The sequence below is a fragment of the Rattus norvegicus genome, chromosome 4 (assembly GCF_036323735.1).
Source record: "Rattus norvegicus strain BN/NHsdMcwi chromosome 4, GRCr8, whole genome shotgun sequence".
In the NCBI taxonomy this organism is placed as follows: domain Eukaryota; kingdom Metazoa; phylum Chordata; class Mammalia; order Rodentia; family Muridae; genus Rattus; species Rattus norvegicus.
The window spans coordinates 85,843,287-85,863,558 of NC_086022.1; the positions used below are offsets into that span (position 1 = coordinate 85,843,287).

At 48.1% G+C, this 20,272-nt stretch overlaps 1 protein-coding gene across 10 annotated transcripts in view; it reads left to right on the forward strand.

The window, feature by feature from the left end:
• Ghrhr (growth hormone releasing hormone receptor) overlaps positions 1-19,841 on the forward strand; it is a 32,783-nt gene extending 12,942 nt beyond the window's left edge. For 3 of the 10 annotated variants that reach the window (XM_063285596.1, XM_063285597.1, XM_063285598.1), the window contains 9 exons: positions 9,342-9,444; positions 9,555-9,662; positions 10,214-10,311; positions 11,308-11,405; positions 12,204-12,336; positions 13,662-13,815; positions 14,102-14,162; positions 14,581-14,650; positions 15,216-15,972. In XM_063285596.1, the coding sequence (XP_063141666.1) occupies positions 9,441-9,444; positions 9,555-9,662; positions 10,214-10,311; positions 11,308-11,405; positions 12,204-12,336; positions 13,662-13,815; positions 14,102-14,162; positions 14,581-14,650; positions 15,216-15,716 (1,227 nt within the window). In that variant the 5' untranslated portion in view covers positions 9,342-9,440 and the 3' untranslated portion in view covers positions 15,717-15,972. Of the gene's footprint in view, positions 1-5,021; positions 6,761-9,341; positions 9,445-9,526; positions 9,663-10,213; positions 10,312-11,307; positions 11,406-12,203; positions 12,337-13,661; positions 13,816-14,101; positions 14,163-14,580; positions 14,651-15,215; positions 15,978-17,330; positions 17,373-19,202 lie in introns of those variants that run through there. The other 7 variants (XM_063285595.1, XM_063285594.1, XM_063285593.1 and 4 more) reach the window with 5 other exon arrangements.
• The last annotated feature ends 431 nt before the right edge of the window (positions 19,842-20,272 follow it).

Consider the following 20,272-nt stretch of genomic DNA (forward strand, 5'->3'; position numbering starts at 1 on the left):
GGTTCAGATGCTGAATGTTTCATGATTATCAGTTTCCTGTACTGGGCCGGTACTGGTATCTGCATGCTGAATCATGGGTTTTCTCTTCATTTACATTAAAGACTGAGCCTGCGGGCTATCTTCTATCATTTCTTCTTTTTACTATCTAGTTCTTTGCTCTGGGATCCCAGAAAGTGCTATTCAACACAACTCTAACTTATACTTCAGCTCTCGTCCATCCTTTAAGCAGTAAGAAACAGTAAGTCAACAGCTCCATCTCATCCTCCATGTTTTCTGTTCTTCCTGCCAAAGCAGAGGCTAATGTGCTAGTGTCTTAAGTCACTTTTCTATTGCTTGAAGAGGCACCAAACATTTAACTGGGGACTTGTGATAGATCACAGCTCGCATTTGGACAGACCACACCAGGCCAATATGGCCCCATGTAGAAGAGGTTTATTGAGGACGACTGAGATAAGAGTGGGGAAAGAGAGGAGAAAAAAGGAAGAGGAAGGGGCCAGAAAGGGTCTGCATTTTATTTACACTGTGATGTAACTGCTCCCAAGTGAAGGTGGGAACTGAACCAAATGTATGCTGGGAATGTATGGCCATTGCCATGGCACCAGATTCTCAGGTCCCTGTTGCCTGTAGGTGACATTACTGTTGGAAGCTGGAGGTGAAAGCAATTCCTGATACCAATAGGACTTGCTTATAGTTCCGAGGCTTGGTACAGTATCATCAGAGTTGAGAACATTGGTAGCAGACAGGGAAGGCAGGTTCTAGAAAAATAGTTGAGAGCTCCATCCTGATCTACAGACAGAGAGATTGAGACTGAGCCTAGCATGGGCTTTTGAAACCTCAAAGTGACACACTTCCTCCAACAAAGCCACACCTCCTAATCCTTCTCAAATAGTTCCACTCTCTAATGACTAAGCAGTCAAGTATATGAACCTATGGGGCCCATTCTAATTTAAACCACCACCATTCTAGATAGCTAGCATCTTTTTCTTATTGTAACCCTTCTGTGTAGGCAACTTCTTTTGATTGACAGCTAAGCCTCAGCTGAAGGTCTTTTTGCTCACAAGAAAGGCCATGAAACTTCACAGTCTGCTTGCAATTGTGTCTTCTATATGGAATTCTCAGAACATACACACAGTTCTCTAGCCTATTAGCCATTTAGGAGGCTATATCTTATTTGTGTGGTAGACGCCATTCATCAAGAAGGCTTGCTTCCCCACTTAGAGGATCATGGCCACCATGGAATTCCCTTAAGGATCCTCCACTCTTGGATAGCTTGGTCTTGTTAGCATGTCTTATCACATAATCATCTCAGAAACATGCACTTACTATTATAGTAAAGACATACACCTTGAGGAAAGGAGCCCATATTGAAATTGCTTTCTTAGACACTCTATCTTCCCATGGGTCAGCATTAGTTCCATGTCTCAGCCTTTTTGTAGGGGCCATGTAATTAATCCCAGCTCATCTTTGGTCATGGCTTGGTCACTGGCTATATTGTGTAACTTTTCCTGAAGATATATGAACTCTCTATGAGACTCTGTTCCTCATTCTCCAGCTTCCAGTTCCCTCTCACCAGGACCACAGCCTGGAGTTTTGTTCTTCCTTTTAGAATTGTGTCCTGAAAACTATGTCTGTGTGCGAACTCAGAGTGTTTATGATTTTAAGTTATGAAGGTTTTGTTATTGTTGTCTGTTGTTTTTCTGTTTGACACTGATCTGGGGTCTATGTAATTCAGGCTTGCCCGAACTTTCTACACATCCCAGATACTCCCCAAATTCTAATCCTGCCTGTGCCTGTCAAGTGCTGGATACATGCAGCTACATTTTACCTTGTTTATTTCCAACATCTGAAAAAGCAATGCTTTGTTTCTATTTCTGGATTTCTTGAAGGGCAAACTAGTCTTTGGTATTCTGTGTTGACTAGAAACAGTTTCCCAAAACACATTTTTGATGTATTTCCACCTTGAAACAAGTACATTTAACTTACACTTTTGTATACATTATTTTTGACATAGAGGTCAGAACCAAGATCTTCATGTTTGCTAAACAAGCACTTTACAACTGATCCTCCACCAACCAAACTCAAGTTCATGTTGAAGTGTTTTCTTACTCATTTATTGATTGGTTGATTTTTATTTTGTATGCGTGTGCATGCGTATGCTGTGGTACATGTAAGGAGGTCAGAGGACAATCTTTGGAAGTTGGATTTTCCTCTGTATCATATGGGCTTTTGGGGTCAAACTCATCAGACTTGGTGACAGTGTCTGGACCGGCTGAGTCATATCAGCAGCCCCACAGCTCATACTTGCATTCATTATATGAGATTGGATGTTTACCTCTTATTAGAACAAAATTAGAAAGAAATAGAACTTCTCATTCATTAAGACATGTTCTTTATAGACTCAGCAGGTTGTACCAAGTTATTTCTAAAAGCTGCTCAATAACATTTTCATCCATTTACACTACATAAAGATACCTGTTTCCTCACATCATCACAATGTGTATTATGGAACACAAACGTTTTGAGCTGGGGGTTGGATAGATGGCTTGGTGATGAAGAGCATACGTGTACGCTTCTTGTGGAAAACATGGGTTTGGTTCCCAGCACCCACACTGGGGAGTCAATATCTGCATGGCCACTGGAATCCTTCCTTGTTCCTCCAATACATATACAAATTAAAAATAAAATAAAGCTTGAAAATGAGACTTGAACAATATAAAGGGGGTAGCTTAGTATTGAGTACTGTTAATGCTAAGCATGTGCTGTATATGCATTTCCCTTTCCAGTTACTTGTATGTGTAAATCCTTAGCTCTCTTTTCTATTGCATTTCTCTTTACTGCTGGTGTGTGAATTTTTTGGAAGCTGTGCATTTGCTCGTCAGTGTTTGCTGGCAAGTGTATTTCCGTGTGGAACTTGGGCTTCATTTTCATCTACCGGGTCCTTTCTTGAACGCAAATTTATTTTAATGCTCACATGGTCAATCTTCTGGATACTTTTTATTACCCTTTATACTCTTATTTTATCATCTAAGAATGTCTTCTTATTCTAAAATCACATAATGAATTTTTGTTTTTGAGAAGTTCTTATCATTCTGCCATCTTATTGTTAGGGGTCTAAATATTTAAAAAAATTTATGATTCTGAGCTAAAGATCTGGTCTTTTTGATACAAAGGACCAGTTGTGCCAGCTTTATTGATGCCCCCTCCTTTTTTTAAAATTAATTGTTCTATTTGTTTACATCTCAAATGATATCTCGCTTCCTGGTTACCACTCCAAAAAACCCCCATCCCACATCTGCCCTCTCTTCCTTCCCCTTTGTCTCTATGAGGATACTCCCTCACCCACCTTCTCCCACCCCACTGCTCCAGTATCACTCTACTCTGGGGCATCAAACCTCCACAGGACCAAGGGCGTCCCCTCCCATTGATGTCAGACAAGACTATTCTCTGCTACATATGTATCTGAAGCCATGAACCCCACCCCCCCCCCCCTGTACACTCCTTGGATGGTGATCTAGTCTTTGGGAGCACTGGGTGGTCCAGCAGTCAATGTTGTTCTTCCTATGGTGTTGCAATCTCTATCCACAACTCCAGTCCTTCTGCCAGCTCCCCCACTGGGGTCCCTGAGCTCAGTCTGATGGTTGGCTCTAAGCATCCACATCTGCATTGGTCACTTACTGGCTGAACCTCCCAAGGGTCTGCCACACCAGGGTCCTTTCAGCAAGTGCCTCTTGGCAATGGTGTCGTGTTTGGTGTCTGTGGATAGGATGGATCCCATGTGGGGCAGTCCCTGGATGGCCTTTCCTTCAGTGTCTGCTCCATACTTTGTCCCTGTTCTTCCTTTGGACAGGAACATTTCTGGGTTAAAAACGTTGAGATGGGTGGGTATCCCCATCCCTTGTCCATGGGCCATGCCTATTTACTGGAGGTGGTCTCTACACATGCTATCTCCCTTCTCTTTAATTTTGGCTAAAGTCATCCCTGTTGGGTCCTGAGAGCCTCTCATTTCCCTGGTGTCTGGGACCTCCAGTGGCCATCCCCAGTTCCTCATCCCCCACTGCTACATATTTTTATTCAATTTGCTGACCCTCTGTACCTCTCTCCTGTCCCCTCCAGTACCTGATACCCCCTTACTTCCTCCCCCTTCTCTCCATCACAGATCTCTCCTCTGGTCACCTCCTGTGATCATCCTGTTCTCATTCAATGCAGGACTGAAGCATCCACACCCTGGTCTTTCTTCCTTCTATGCTCCACATGGTCTGTGGGTTGTATCATGAGCATTGTGAACTTTTTGGCTAATATCCACTTATCAGTGAGTACATACCATGTGTGTCCTTTTGTGTCTGGGTTACCTCACTCAGGATGTTATTTTCTAGTTCTATCCAGTTGCCTAAGAATTTCATGAAGTCATGGTTTTTAATAGCTGAGCAGTACTCCATTGTGTGATGGTCTATTTTTAATTCACTGAGAGGGTGGCTCTAGAAGGCTCCACATGCCTTTCCTTGTTTATCTAGGTCTATATGGAAGGTTAGAGTGTTAACCCCATGTGCTGGATACTTTATGTCAACTTGACACAAGCTAAAGTCATCTGAGAGGAGGGCGCCTCAATTGTGAAAATGTCTCTGTAAGATCTGGAAAGTCTGTAGGGAATTTCCTTCATTAGTGATGGGTGGCCTCGGCCTATTGTGGGTGGTGACCCTGGGTCCTTTAAGGAAGCTGTGGGGAGCAATCCAGTAAGTAGCATTCTCCATGGCCTCTGCATCAACTTCTGCTTCCAGGTTTCTGCCCTGTTTGAATTTCTGCCCTGACTTCTCTCGGTGATGGACTGTTTCCTTGAAGTGTATGCCAAGCAAACTCTTTCCTCCTTAAGTTGTTGTCGTGATAGTGTTTCATCATAGAATAGGAACGCTAACCACTTTACAGGTGCCGGAATAGAAGCTCAGCAAGCAAGCATTGGAGGTATGGGTGATGCAGGGTGTTCTAAGGAAATACACTGGGAAGCAGGAACAGGTTGGTTAGTTCAGTTTTGTCTTGCTGACCTTTCAGACTGGGTGGATCTCAGCACGGTTGTGGGAGCTCCCTACTGCATACCAGCAGCACTTGGCTGCCCCCTTCCCATCCTTAGCCCCTGCCTTCTGTAGTAAAACACCTTGCCAGACATAGTTAAATGTCTCTAAGGGGAGCAGAGTTTCATTGTTAAGTGCCACTCATTTAAATAATAGGAACTGCTATGAATTCTTGGTATTGATTATTAATACCACTAATGCTGGTGGGAGATGAAGCATGACTAATCACGTAGTTCTTTGGGTGTGGCAGCCTCTGTCCCCTTTTAGCTATGTCCTCTCTGTATCCATTGATTTCTTCCTGCCTGAGTCTCCTCTGCCTGCCAGAGAGGAGCCCTGTGTGCTGTGTGCCACCCACGCCGGGCAACATGTGCAGAAAATATTTTCAGCATTTTGTTGACAACGATTAAGGGTGGAAAAATAAAGCCCCGCTGATGTCAAATGATTCCCAGATGCAGATGTGGTAGTGGGAAGCTTTCCACATTCATGACACAAATTCACTAGAAAGAAACACACCTGGCACCCCCCAGCACAACAGCTCTGTAAGTGGATACGGTCATTCCGTGGTCAAGACCTCTCAGTTCCCAGGTCATTCAGGGTTGTCAAAAGTGACATTCACTTTCAAGTTCCAAACGCTGAGTGAGATCTAGTCTTGTCACTAGCCCGGCCAATGGAGAGCTTGTATTCTCAAGTAGAAATGATCACAGTGAGTCTCTGCACCTAGATAATGGAGCATCATCCCCTCTCCACTGGCCCAGCCCCAGAGATCCCTCTGAGAGTCCTCCAGTTAGCCTCAGCTTCCCCTCTGGATGGGGGATTTTCAGAAACTTTGCCTAACGCATGTGAGTTGGGGGCCTTGATGATACAGATGTCACCTCACCCTCTAAGCGTCCCCGTCAGGCAAACACTGTGGCACACTCTTGGGCATCGTAAACTGGGTTTAGTGACTGCTTCTTTGTTTTGTGGTGCCAGGGATTTGAACCTGGAGCCACACACATGTTGACCAAGTGCTTTACCACTGAGCGACACTCCCAGCCCTGCATGGTCATTTTTCATAAGGCTAATTCAAATCTTATAGGCTCCCCTGTCACTTGTCCATCTTCCTTTTAGTCCCCTCAGTTCACCCTCCAGCCCTGTGATAGAGACTTAGAGCATCAACAAACCGGGGACTCCTTAAAGACCTGGGGCAGCCCTGGACACCTTATTTTCTGAGATCCCTTCATTCCCGTGCAGGTATAGGAGGCCTCTCTGAGTAAGGCCATTGGGGAACTAGGCTCTGAAAACAATGGGAAAACATACTAAGTGGAACAGTTTCCCGTGGCTGTCACCTCTCTGTGCCCTATCTGTGTTCTCAGGGTTCTTGCTGTCAGGTTAGGCACACTCAGACATAAAGGCAAGCAAGGTGCTGTAACAGAGCTCAGCCAACCCCTGCTGAGGACACAGAGTCCCATTTGGGGCTGGCAGTAACACAATGTCCCACCATCCTGTTCAATATTCAGCTGGGTGTCCCTCCTGTTGGCCCTGCCTACACAAGCAGTTACTGGGAAGGTGAGGTAGCAGAGATGCAGCTTGGTGGCATCGCCAGAGACAGCCTGGGAGGGAAGGGCCACGGCTCTTTGGGGCGGACTACAGGCACCACTGCCATGGACAGCCTGTTGTGGGCTACCTGGGTCCTCTGCTTGCTGAACCTGTGGGGAGTTGTAAGTAGCCAGCTCAGACTTCCTTCTCTGTTCTCTTGGATGGTGACAGTCTGTAGTGAGGGACCTCCTGAGTCTAGTGGCTCCCTCCTTCCTTCCCCTGAATAATCTTAGATCCTGCCTGGCACTGAGCTGCCTCATTTTCCCCTCACCTAGGTCCTATCTGTATGCTCTGGGAGTCCCAGAGACACCTGTCCTGAAATGGCTAAGGCCGGTTAGGGCCTCCCTGTCAGACCTGAGCCTGCCCTTTCTCTAAGCCATATACTCCAGGCTGCCACCCATTACTTCTCAAAAAACAGCCAGTATCATCCCATCTCCTGACTCCTGGGTCGTCTCCAGCATGGCTGTTTTCTTGAAGGAAGTGTGGCCATGGACCATGTGGGGCCTGAAGAGGTGTGAATACCAGCCCTTCCAGCTGTGACATTTGGGGACTCTTCCTTTCATATAGCCAGGGTAGGAGAAGCTTCAGAAACCAACCTCCGCTCCCTGGCCTGTGCACAGGGGGATGGGGAAGCCAAGTAAGAAGGCTTCCCTGAACACACTGCAACTTTCCCAGCAGACTTTCTGGGTTGCTGACAGTAGCATCAAGGGTCAAGAGGGGAGGAGTCACAAGGCACTAGGAGGCGCATATGGGAACCGAGGCTACCCTCTTCTACTGCCTTGCCAGAGGTGACCCCCCCATCCCAGTACCTCACTGCCTTTCACTCGAGTCTGGCATCTGCATACCATGAAGTGAACTCTGTGACACTTGAGATTTCACTTGCCTCTGTGTAAAAAAGAGAAACTTGGGCTTGGTGTAGAGGCTCATACCCATAGTCTCAGCATTTGTGGATGCTAGAGGATTATCGTGAGTTCGATGTTAGTCTGAGCTACTGCAGAGAATTATAGGGCAGTGGACCTAGGGCTACCATGCCTCAGGAAGGGGGTAGGGATAAGCGGTCTGATCTGTCAAGGGTGGCATATGAATGTCATGCAGCTGGCATGTGAGTGTCATGCAGGTAAATTCTGTGAACTCCCTATATGACACAATGGACTCACATCCTCCTCTGTGTACACAGTACCTTGAAAGCTCAATTTCAGGGAGGGAATCCCAGACAAGAGGAGTCACTCAGCAGCTGGTGTAGACACCAGATTCAGGACTAGAGTTGTCCAGTGTCTCCCAAACCTTGAGGTGAGAAGCTGGTCAGGTCAGGGAATGGTCCTAAGTGTGTGTGTGTGTGTGTGTGTGTGTGTGTGTGTGTGTGTGTGTGTGTGTGTGTGATGTATAAGTGCATGGATCTTGCAAGGGAATTTATGTAAATCTTGAGAGATGTTAGGAATTTTAGGCATACTCAGATCTCTGTCTCACCTGCAGCACTTGGGCTCTACACGGCCCCTGAATCACCGATCAGAAACACAGAAATGTCCAGAAAAACTTAGAGACCATTTCTTGTGGCCCTCCCGGACTCTGGGAGGGATCCAGTCTGCAATCTTTATGATCACCAAGCACGCATGAAGGCAGCTTCCTTCCTTCCTATCTAATGATCAACTCAGTTTCCCTGACGCAGGACCCTCATCATCCACCATGCTTCTGTGCATCCTCGAATGTCCACCTTCCCCGATCTCATTGTCTGTATGTCTGTCTGAACACTCACCCACTCCACTAGTCAGTTAGTCCAGTCCCTCCCCATTCCATCCTCCCTGTTCCCTGTCCCTTTGCCTCAGTCAAGAGCTCTTGTTTTCTTACTCTCCCATCTGCCCGTATTCTCTCCCACTTACATTTGCTCATGTGACTTGTCTGAGACATGTCAGACGTCCATGCTTTTCAGTTGGCTAAAGCCAGGTGGTCTTCTGGAGTCTCCTGGCCTGGCCTGAGGCATTTCTTCATCTTCAGTAAGCACCATAGCTTCTTTTAACCCTCTCCATCTTGTCCCCTCTGATTTGGTCCTTGTGCTCTCTTGTTATGATTCTGGTCCCACTCAGATAACCAAAGGCATCTTCCTGACTGGAAATCCTTGACTGTATCTGCTAAGTCCCTTGTGTCTTACATATTTACTGGCTTTAGGGATTGGGACATGAACATCTTTGGGGACCATTGTTCTGCCTACCAGGGCTGTTCATGCAGAAACACTTCTAGGGCCCAGAAGTGTATGGAGTAGGGGGTGGTGGGGAAGGAGGAAAGGCCTTGTGAAGGAGTGCACTGTCACAGCTATCGACATCTACATGACTTTCTTTAATATGTCTCAGAATTCACTGCCACAAGATGGAAAAGTGAATCTGTCTCTCTCTCTTCTTTCCTATTTTCTCTGCCCTCCTTTCTTTCCTTTCCTCCTTCTCTTCTTCCCTTCTTTCTTCTGCTCTCCTTTCTCTTTTCTTCCCCTCCTGCTCCTCCCTCCCTTTTGAGCATTTGCCCTCTATTCCTGGCTCCTTTTTCTTTAAGCCCCACTGCTCATCAAACATGCCTTGATATCTGTGGGGCAGATGGGTCTTTCTCAGAAGTAGGGCATGGAAATGTACCAGGCTTGGTCTCTGTCTTCAGGTCACTCCAGCTAGAGAGCACGAGGCCTCTAGTGGGCTTGTCTCATTATGTCACTATTTCCCATAGGCACTGGGTCACCTCCACCTAGAATGTGACTTCATCACTCAGCTGAGAGACGATGAGCTTGCATGCCTTCAGGCGGCAGAGGGGACCAACAACTCGTCCATGGGTAGGAAGGGGTGGGGATGTCCCTAATCCTGACACCTCCTCTTGCATTGCCCTGCAGGATAGCATCTCAGTTTCCCTCACAGGTGCCATGTCTCCTCCTTCTCCACTTAGGATGCCCTGGGACCTGGGATGGGCTGCTGTGCTGGCCCCCAACTGGCTCTGGCCAGTGGGTCTCCCTCCCCTGCCCTGAATTCTTCTCTCATTTTGGCTCAGACCCAGGTGAGTGGCCTAGCTGTGGCAGAGCTGGGGAGCAGGTGGTCCCTTGTGGTTTGCTCATCACTGATTGGGTGATGGGCTGTCCTGGACTTCAGTCTCACTTTTCTATCTTCGACTGTTACCCTGAAAAATTTAGTCCTCTTGGCTAATGACTGATAGTGTCAGCCTCCCAGTGTAGGATTAATGACAGCATTGGAGAGAGGGAGGGGGTACCATATTGTAGAGGGTGAGAAACACCTCCTTCTCCACTTCACCCTCTGGCCTTCCTGACCCTTATGGAGAAGGGGGCATCATACTTCTTGCCCTTAGAGTGTAGAGGTCCATCATTCCATTCTTGTGCCCCTCAAATGAATATTGTTCAACAGAGCTTTCTTGGAGAACAGGAAAGACTACACTTGTCTGGAACCCCAGCCACAGGAAAAGAGGACTCTTCTCTCCCTGTGGTTAAGAACTCCTTGTATAGATCTTGCAGGGACACTTGACAGTCAGGGCCCTCCCACCATCTTCTGGGAAAGGGTGGAATTCTGTAAGCAGAGATTCTTGCTTGCCTCTAGGGGCTGTGAAAAGGGACTGCACCATCACGGGTTGGTCTGATCCCTTCCCACCATATCCCGTGGCCTGTCCTGTGCCCTTGGAACTGCTAACAGAGGAGGTAAGCAGCTCCCAATGTCTTAGAGGAAGGTGACCATGTATACTGGTAAAAGTGGTAGCTTACTATCTCAGTGGATGATGGATGGCTGTCATTGTCACTGTAACCAGCATGTGGGCATAGTAATTATAGGAGCTGTCCAGCAGATGGCAGGAACGTGCCTCCTGAAGCTGATTCATTTACTTAAGGGTGACACTTGGGTTACTTTGCTTTGAGGGAGAAGGGAAGTAGAGGGCAAACTGGAAGCCATAGTCACCCTCCTCTTGGCCAGCCTTTTCTCTACTCAGTTTCTGCTGCTGGGTGGGGGTTTTAGGTATTTCAGAGGGAACGAAGATTACTGTTGTGCTAGACAGGAAGTGCTTCCTTTCTCGGGTCCTCAGCCCGTGGTACAGTATACTGGGTTGTGGCCTGGGCCAGGGTGTAGTAATTACAGAGACCCCTGGCTCTGGGCAGCATACCCTACACTGTGTGCAGATCAGGATCTTCTCAAGGCCCATCCACACTCACAATCCCATTTCTCCCCGCCCTCAGCCCTAAGAGTTGAAGCCCTGGTGTCCTTATCATTCAGATGGAGAGACAACTCAGGGAAGCACAGGGATTGCGTGAGCTGAACGTCAGAGCCAGAGCTGTAGTAGTACCTGGTCATACTACACCCCTAGCTCCAACTGATTCAAATACTTGGATACCAAAGAGCCTTCCCTGCCTGCCTGTGGCTGTCCCTGGTGTCCAGGATGTTACCTTTATATGGGATGACAGTGTTCTCAAGCTAGCTGGGGTCAAGAAACAGGCCCAAATTCCTCTGGTGCTTTTGTTACTCTCCAGAGGCAGCAGCTGCTGCTGGTTCTTCCCACCCCCAGTGCAACTGTGACTCCCTAATGCCTCCACCTGCAGAGGCAGTGCCTGTACAAGGCTTTCTGTGGTGTCGGTGACTAGGAAGCTGGTGGAGTTGCAGACCCATGCTTGGTTGCCAAACCTCCCTTCTGCTTCTGTTGTCCCCAGAAGTCTTACTTCTCCACGGTGAAGATCATCTACACCACAGGCCACAGCATCTCCATTGTAGCCCTCTGCGTGGCTATTGCCATCCTGGTTGCTCTCAGGTTCGTCATTTGCTCAGAAACCATCACTGGCTCCCTACTGTCTGGGGACCATGTCTGGTTCTTTGCCTGCATAGACAAGAGGGGCTCAGATCCAGGCAAGGTGACCTTCGCTGACTTCTTGCCCCTCCCTTCCAACCCCCACGGGTGGGCCCTCTTCTCACACACCAGGTCTTTGTTCCCTTGGCTTTCCACACAGTTGCTCATTCTGTTAGCTTCCAGTGCCTTCTTTTTCTTGGTATTGCGTTCATCCCTGCCAACACTGGAAGTCCAGCTCTCATCAGGTTCTAAGAATCCTCCTTGACCCCTGCATGGTCCTCTTTGGATGGTTGTGGTTTTCGAACCATTACAGACCATTATAGCCTTCACCATGGAGCCCACTCTCAGCTCGTACTGCTGGGTGTGGTGGCTTTCCAGCCTTCAAAAGTTGAGTTTCCTCACAGGACTATGCTTCAAAGGGTAGATCTCTGATCACCAGGGGGCTCCCTAGGGTCTTACTGGACTGTGGTTGTCTCTGCACCCACAGTTACAGAGCTGTATGAAGGCGGGGCTATAGAACCCCTGCTCCTTACCTGAGCGTAGGCCATGAAAAGGCTGGCCAGCTGACCTTCAGGGTCAAACTGACACATTGTTCTCACTCTCTACCCAGTTCATTGGCTTTCATTTTATTTGATGTGGCTTTGGCTACTCTGCATTGACTCACCTTCTGCCTAGCTTCCCAGCCATGCCAGGCCTGTTCTAGGCCCTGGGAAGGTCTTTTTGCAGTTAGGCCTCTCCATTCATCTCTCTTGTCCCTTCCAGGAGGCTCCACTGCCCCAGGAACTACATCCACACGCAGCTGTTTGCTACTTTCATCCTCAAGGCCAGTGCTGTGTTCCTGAAGGATGCTGCTGTCTTCCAGGGTGATAGCACGGACCACTGCAGCATGTCCACTGTAAGGGCTATGGCTGGAGGGAGCTGGGACAGGGGAAGAGGGCAGGGGACAGACCTGCATGTGCCTGACCTGTTGCTACACAGCCTGTATTTATGACCAGCAACAAGGGAAGGAAGCCTCAAGCTTTCCCCACCCATTCATAGATCAATGCCAACATGAGCGACTCCCTTTGCCAGGGGCATCCCATACCATCATACCTCTTTCATCAATGTTCCCATTTCAAGTTGGTTACAGCAGCTCCTGGGCCAGCCAGCCATGTCATTGCCTTTAATGAGTATACAAGGACCTGGGTGGAGCTTGCCACCCCCTTTCTTCCAGAGGCACCTAGGCAGCAGGAGGCACCCAGACTTGGGGACTGCTGGGTAGGGAAAGCTGGGAACTAAGAGAAGGGCCTCATGGAGGGGGTGCATGGACACAAGGACAGTGAGATGGGGAGGAAGCTTTCAATGAGAGGAGAGTCTGGGGCAGAGCTACCTCATGGAAGTGGGAAGTCCCAAAAGTGGAGGGGTGGGGAAAGGAGAGGAGAGGAGCAGAGTGAACTAGAAGGGGTCAGAGTTCAAGGTCTTTCAAGTGTTCTAGAAATGAATAGACAAGTGAGTGCCCAGACCAACGAGTGGCCTGATTTAATTAATGAATTAATCACTGACTGCACTCACTTAGGCCGGGCAGCACACCAAGTACTTTACATGTATTATCTCTTTTGATCTTAAAAGGCCTTGAAGGCCTCACTGTAATCCCATTTTGTTAACAAGGGGCAGCTGGCCAGGTCACCCAGCCACACAGTTGGGGAATAGATAGAGCCCGGGCAACTGGGCTCAGAAGTTGTACTGTTGCCCACATAGGCAGGTGAGGGAGGAACAAGACTAATGGCTGCACGCATGATGGACACATCCTATATCCACTGATCAAAGCTATGCAGGGATAAGCAGTCCATGGTTAGTATCACTTTAAAGGAGAACTTCAGCTTAGGAAGGGCACATGACAGAGCAAATAGAACAGTGTGTGTGTGTGTGTGTGTGTGTGTGTGACACACCAAACACGACCTTAAGAGGTCCTGGAGTTTTTCCTTTCACAGACAGAACACCTAGGCTGAGATGCTTTGCATGATTGACAGAAGACACACCTAACCTGAACCTAGCCTGTGTGTCTGTGTTCTGACCATCACAATTATATTGTCAAACTCCTCCCGTGGCACACCAAGGGGTGGAATGGTCCGGTCCAAGGTGGAGGGGACCTGAGGGTTTGGGGTCTCAGAGGGGTGAAAGAGATCCAATGGGGGTTGAAGTGGGGTTCCAAGCTCTTAAGCATCAGGTCCCTGCTCTTAGATTCTGTGCAAGGTCTCTGTGGCCGTCTCACATTTTGCCACCATGACCAACTTCAGCTGGCTGCTGGCAGAAGCCGTCTACCTGAGCTGTCTGTTGGCCTCCACATCTCCTAGGTCCAAACCAGCTTTCTGGTGGCTGGTTCTCGCTGGCTGGGGTGAGCATCAAGGGCTCATTGACCATCATAGGGGAGGTGGAGGTTGGGAAGGACCTGGGAGCTCATAAAGAGGCCTTTCTCATTGTGAATGACTCTGAGGCTCAGAGAGGGGGGAAGAGGGCAGGCCATAGTCCTTTGCTGAGCATCAGGAAGTAGACCAGATCCCTTCAAGCCATTACCTGGGCCCACTATCATAGTCTGCATGTGGCTAACAATTGGTGGGAGGTGGAGTCTACACTCAAAGGGTGCAGGACCCTCACTCATCTCTGTGTTATCTCACTCACAGGACTCCCTGTGCTATGCACTGGTACGTGGGTGGGCTGCAAACTGGCTTTTGAGGACACTGCGTGAGTAGAGCAACTTCCTCACCCCCATGCTGTCAGCAAGGCCTGTAGTAGACTATCTAAGGGGGAGGGAGAGGGGACCTCTAGGTTAGAGCATGGCAGGTGGGCAGGAGGAAGGAGGAAGGAGGGGCAGGAGCTTAGGCAGGAAAGGCTGTCAGAGCTATGAATCTCAAGAGAGCAGCTCTGATCAGGTTTTCCAAGGGCAAGAAATGTCTGGACAAGGATGAAAAGGGCCAGTCTTCACTGGGTCTCTCCTTTGGAGAGGCTAGGATGGGAGAACAGGCCACAAGGAGATAGAGTGGGGCTGAAGACTTGAGCACTAGACAGAGAGAGGCCCCAGGAGGCATAGCATGTGTGTTGAGGAGGTGCATTGTCAGAGAAGAAAAGGGGCACCTTCAAGCCCACGCTCTCTTCTTCCCAGGTGCTGGGACCTAGACGACAGCTCCCCCTACTGGTGGATCATCAAAGGGCCCATAGTCCTCTCTGTTGGGGTCAGTTTCTGAGACCAGAGTCAGTTGGTTTCTTAACCCAGCCTCCAGGTTTCTTTATGTGGCCCTGCAGGGGGTGGCAGCATGATTACCCCCAAGGGAATCAGGAAACCGGTGCCTAGCTTCTCTGGCACTAGTTGGTTACATCAGCACCTAGACCTGCTTTCTGGTTTCCGTGTGTCTGGCCTGCAGAGTGTCTCTTGCTGGGGTGGTAAGTGGTAGTGGATGGCACCCACAGATGAGCACTCAGCTGCTCCTACTCCCCATGTGGCATGGCTCTTGTGGGTGTGTGGTCTCTCCCAACAGAGAAACTGCACAGTGAAGGACAGCTGCTTTGTACCCAAGAGACCATGAGAGGTGTCTGGAGGCAGGTGGCCAGACCTGTCTCTCATCCTTTTTGCCAGTACTGGAAAGGAGGGGAGGAGGGGGAGGCTCAGTCTTTCTCTGCCCTGCCTGTACCTCACAGGTTTGGGATTCGTAGTCATCAAAAGGGATGGGGCTGATCCTAGGCCGGCCACCTAGTGCTGCCTCTGACCTTTGCACCCACTTTCCTGTGCCTCGTTTCCAGGTGAACTTTGGGCTGTTTCTCAATATAATTTGCATCCTGCTGAGGAAGCTGGGGCCTGCACAAGGCGGCTTACACACACGGGCTCAGTACTGGTACCATTCATGTGTGTGTGCATGCACGTGTGGAGGTGCCATGTGCGTGTGTGAGTTCATGTGTGTGGCATGTGTGTGTAGTATATATCTGGGGAACCCACTTGGAAGGTACTTGGAGGGAATGACATTTGTTTTTGTCTTGTCCAGCAACTATTTATTACCCTGGTCCTGTCCTCTTCCTCAAGTTCCTAGAGAGAGAACAGATCTGGGCCCTTCGTCCCATGAGATTACAGTACAGGAAAGTGGCACACGAAACTGCCAGTTACCATGGCGAGTGGCTGACACAGGCTGTATTTATTTCTATGAGGGCTGGAGGAGGAGGTTATGTCTTAAATGGGAGGAGAGAGCAGTTAGAGAAGGGTTCCTGGAAGAGTCAGACTTTAAAAGATGTACAGAGACTCTGGGGTAGCCGGAATAACTGCATGGCCACAGTAGAGTGATGGCCCTTAGTAAAGAAGCCCAGAGATTTGTGTGGAGGACAGAGTCTCCAGGAGGGATGGTGATGGACAGCCTCAGAGTCTAGAATTTGTCTTCCCCAAGGCGGCTTTCCAAATCAACACTTCTCCTTATCCCGCTGTTTGGAATTCATTACATCATCTTCAACTTCCTGCCTGACAGTGCTGGCCTTGGCATCCGTCTACCCCTGGAGCTGGGACTGGGGTCCTTCCAGGTGAGAGTCCCCTACAGACACCCCTTCCTTCCAACGACTATAGCAGCAGGCCTTCACTGATTTCATGTTAGGGTGAGGCCTATTTATGCTTCTGTTTAATTAGTCATCCATCTTTACCCTTTATCTTTACCCTTTACTCATCCAACTACTGATACAGTCATCTGCACATTCCTCAGATATTCATTCATCCGCCTATGTACCCATGCATCTACTTATTTATCCATCCACCGTTCATTATCCATTAAACAATTCAGTTACACTTTCTTTCTTCCAACCACCCCTCCCTCCCTATTCATCCATCTACTCATCCACTACCATTTATTATCCAACCATCAATTATTTTCTCCCTCCTTCTCATTAATTCATGTATTATTTGCTATTAATCAATCAATCCATCCACCCACCTATCCATCCTTCCATCCCTCTATCCATCTTCCGTCCTCCTTCCTTCCATCTTCTCCACTCATTCATGCATCATTCCATTCATCTTTACCTATCCATCCACCCATCATCTGTCCACCCATCTGTCCATCCATTTATCTATTCATCCATCCACCCATCCATCCATTCACCCACCTGTCCATTCATTCATCTGTCCTTTCTTCTATTTCTTCTTTCTTCAATACACTTGCCTATCCATCATTCTTCTTTCCATTCATTTGTCCATCTGTCCATCCATCCATCATATATCCATTCCTTTTATTCCTCATTCCTTTAGCCACATACCCATCCATCCATCCTTTTCACTTATCTGTTCATCTATCCTTCCATCCATATGTTAACCTATCTACCCATTCTTCTATCTGTCATTCTTTCTCTTCATCTATCATCTATCCTTTCTTCTATCTATCTATCTATCTATCTATCTATCTATCTATCTATCTATCTATCTCTGATCCATCCACCCACCAATATATCCATTCTTCCTTTCATGTCTCCTTCCTTCAGTTCACTTGCACATATAATCATCCTTCTTTCATTCATCCATCCTTCCATCCATATATCTATTATCTATCCATCTGTCCTTCCTTCCTTCCTTTTACCTACCCATCCCACCCATCCATCCATTCAACCATCCATCCATTCATTTACTCATCTTATCTTTTCAATTCTTATCAAGAACTTATTATATATCAGGTAATGTGCTCACTAATGCAGATAAAAAAATAAAGATACACAGTGAGGTGGGGGATACCTATACAGCCTTGGCGGGCATGCCATGATGACTACATGGCTTAGTATGTCTGGTGCAGTGACTGGTGAGCAAAGGTGAAGACAAGAGAAAGACTGCCAACACTCCAAAGTCAGGCCAAAGTGTTCTGATGGAGTCCTCCTTCCTCTTTGATCCCACAGGGTTTTGTTGTTGCTGTCCTCTACTGCTTCCTCAATCAAGAGGTAAGTGTGCTCCCAAAGGCTCACCTTTACTCAACAAGTAGACCTTCTCCTCAGCTTCTTTTCTTTTGCCCTTGTCTGTAAGTCCCAGCATGGTCGACTCCCATGATCCTCTACTTTAGTGATCCTTTGTGTGAGTAGGTTCTGAGCCTCTCAGTTACTTTTAACCTGAATACTTTTGAACGCCTTGCCTGCATTCCTTCTATGAGCTGGGCTAGTTTCTACAACCAACTCATGAGATGGAGATCTTTCAAGGGTCAAGGAAGGGTTGAGCACAGAGCCAGAGCAGAACAGGAAACAGAGAATCCTGGAAGAAAGGGACTCTGAGTGCCAGAAGTGGAGGTAGGAGTGAAGCGAGCCGACAGAAGAACAGAGGCCATGGCACATGTGGGATCATAGGAGAAAGCTGACAGAGAAGAGATAGTCACCCAGGAGAACCTGTGGCTTTTTTTCTTATCAAAGTCCTGCTGTGCAGAGATGAGGAGAACTTGGCTGAGCCCAGATCCCCAGGACTCTGTCAGCATGCACAAGCAAGGTCACAGCTCCTCTTGATGGCTCTGTATCTGCCATGTGCTCTATGGTTTACAGAGACCTGGACAATTACTGTCTTATTTCCTACTGTTAAGGAATTCCTTCCTTCCTTCCTTCCTTCCTTCCTTCCTTCCTTCCTTCCTTCCTTCCTTCTTCTACCATCCATCCATCCATCCATCCATCCATCTATCTATCTATCTATCTATCTATCTATCTATCTATCTATCTATCTATCTATCTATCTTCCTTTCTTCCTTCTTTCTTTCCTTCTTCTACCCCCATCCATTTATCTATCTTCCTCCTCTCTTTCTTCTCTTTCTTCCTCTCTTTCTTCCTCTCTTTCTTCCTTTCTCTCTCTCTCTCTCTTTCTTTCTTTCTTTCTTTCTTTCTTTCTTTCTTTCTTTCTTTCTTTCTTTCTTTCCATCTGTTCATCCATCCTGGCCTTACCTGACACCTCTGTCCCCAAATGACTCACAGTGTACCAAACCCATTGTCTGAGTCTTGCTCAATCTTATCACAATATGAACACAAGGTCATAGACTCTGAGTATAGCAGTCCTAAGAGTCCTGGGAGCTTTGAAAGGGGTGGGGTGAGAAGGAGCCCCACTGAGATGAGTTGACTTTGAGAAAGGAGTTCACACAGGAAGTAAGTTGTGGGGGAATCTTTTTTAGGAAACAAAGTTGGACATGAAGTGGTCACATATTGTTGGTGACAGGGAATTTCGTCTCAAGTACACTTTCTACTTTTGGGGCAATTATGGAAAGGCCTTTGTTCTAAATGGCAGTCAGTTCCCCTTATCTTTCATGTAGTGCTAGGTTAGCTCTCAGGCAGAATGTCTTTCGACTCCCTCCGTCCCCCAGCCAAACAAAGATATAGACTGCTCCACTCTACCTTCTCAGCTTTCTCCCTTCAGTTGTATCCACTGGCCTTCTAGACCAAGGCAAGGGTGGGTCAAAGTCACTCAGAGAGGGTCACCTGGTCGTTGGCCAGGAGGCAAAGGGCAGCCATGCATTTGCCTGGCCTCAGACACAGGCAGTGCTAAAAGAAAAAGCTTCGAAGGCAAAGGCTGGAAACAGTCCAAGAATGGAAGGATGGAAGGACGGAAGGACAGAAGGACAGAAGGACGGAAGGACAGAAGGACAGACAGAATAGTAGTGTCTGTTCCTGGCAGGGCTGGCGACCAGGCTTTCCTCGCCTGCCCTGTTTCTCCCACACCATCTCCTGGTGCACCTTTAGTCTCCTGAGGTTGAGCTGAGGAGTGGCAGTGGGATTTTCCTAACGTCCTCTCTCTTGTCTGTGGAGGTGAGGACGGAGATTTCACGCAAATGGTATGGCCATGACCCTGAACTTCTGCCAGCTCGGCGGACCTGCACTGAGTGGACCACACCTCCCCGATCGAGAGTGAAGGTGCTCACCTCTGAGTGCTAGGCCAGCCATCACAAAGGCCGAGCCCCAAAACCCTGCACTCAAACTGCCATGCCACCAAGGGCAACAAGGTCCTCCCTTCCGTTCTCATTCTCTGCATCTGCTTTCTCTAGGTCCCTGTATACCAACCTCCGACTTTCTCAGTTCCTGTATGCCCCCATCTGTTCTTTCTTCCTATCTAGGGCTATTGCCCAAGGCCCAGGGAAACCAATAAACTTGTACATGAGTGATCTGCAGTTGAGTCAATGTGGCTCTGAAGGGGAGCTCTTGTCAGCAGCCATTATTTGCACTTCCGGTGCATTCCTCATCCCTTGGCTGCAGCTGCCTCATTGCCATTTGTCTCTATATGAATTCTCATGTTTTATTTATTTTTTAAAAGCACTCTTTTGTCTCAACCCCCACTCCCCTTCCCCTCCTCCCGCAGGCAAAGATGTGAATCTTTGCTTCTCTGTCTTGCAAGTGTGGAGTGTACCACATGTCTGTATTTGGATGTAAATAAATGCTATCTGTTATGTGTCTCATTCTTCCACTAATGTTTTCCCTCAAGCACTGTGCTTTTAAGGGCTCCACTGCACTGCTGAGGGTACATCTGGTCTCTTGTTTTGACTACCCTGGGCCACCTGTCTGTCTTTCCAAGGACTGTAAGACAAGCCTCTCTCTGGGACTCACACCAGGAAGAGAGCCCGGGGCATCACTCACACCTCACGCTTTGAGATGATTCAGTTGTGCCAGATTGCAGGCTTGCGAATTAGCAGCCCAGCAGCCCTTGCATTCGGCAGTCCTTGTAGCCCCACTAGCGGTCTGGCATTCTCCTTCCAGTTAATGTTTACAAGCTAAACGGGTGTAAAGTGGCAGCCGGTTGGTCCCTTTTTCCCTGATGTCAAACAAGTGGGAACAGTTCCTCTTGTGTCTGCTCGCCTTCTGATCTTGTTCTGGAAGTGCTTTGT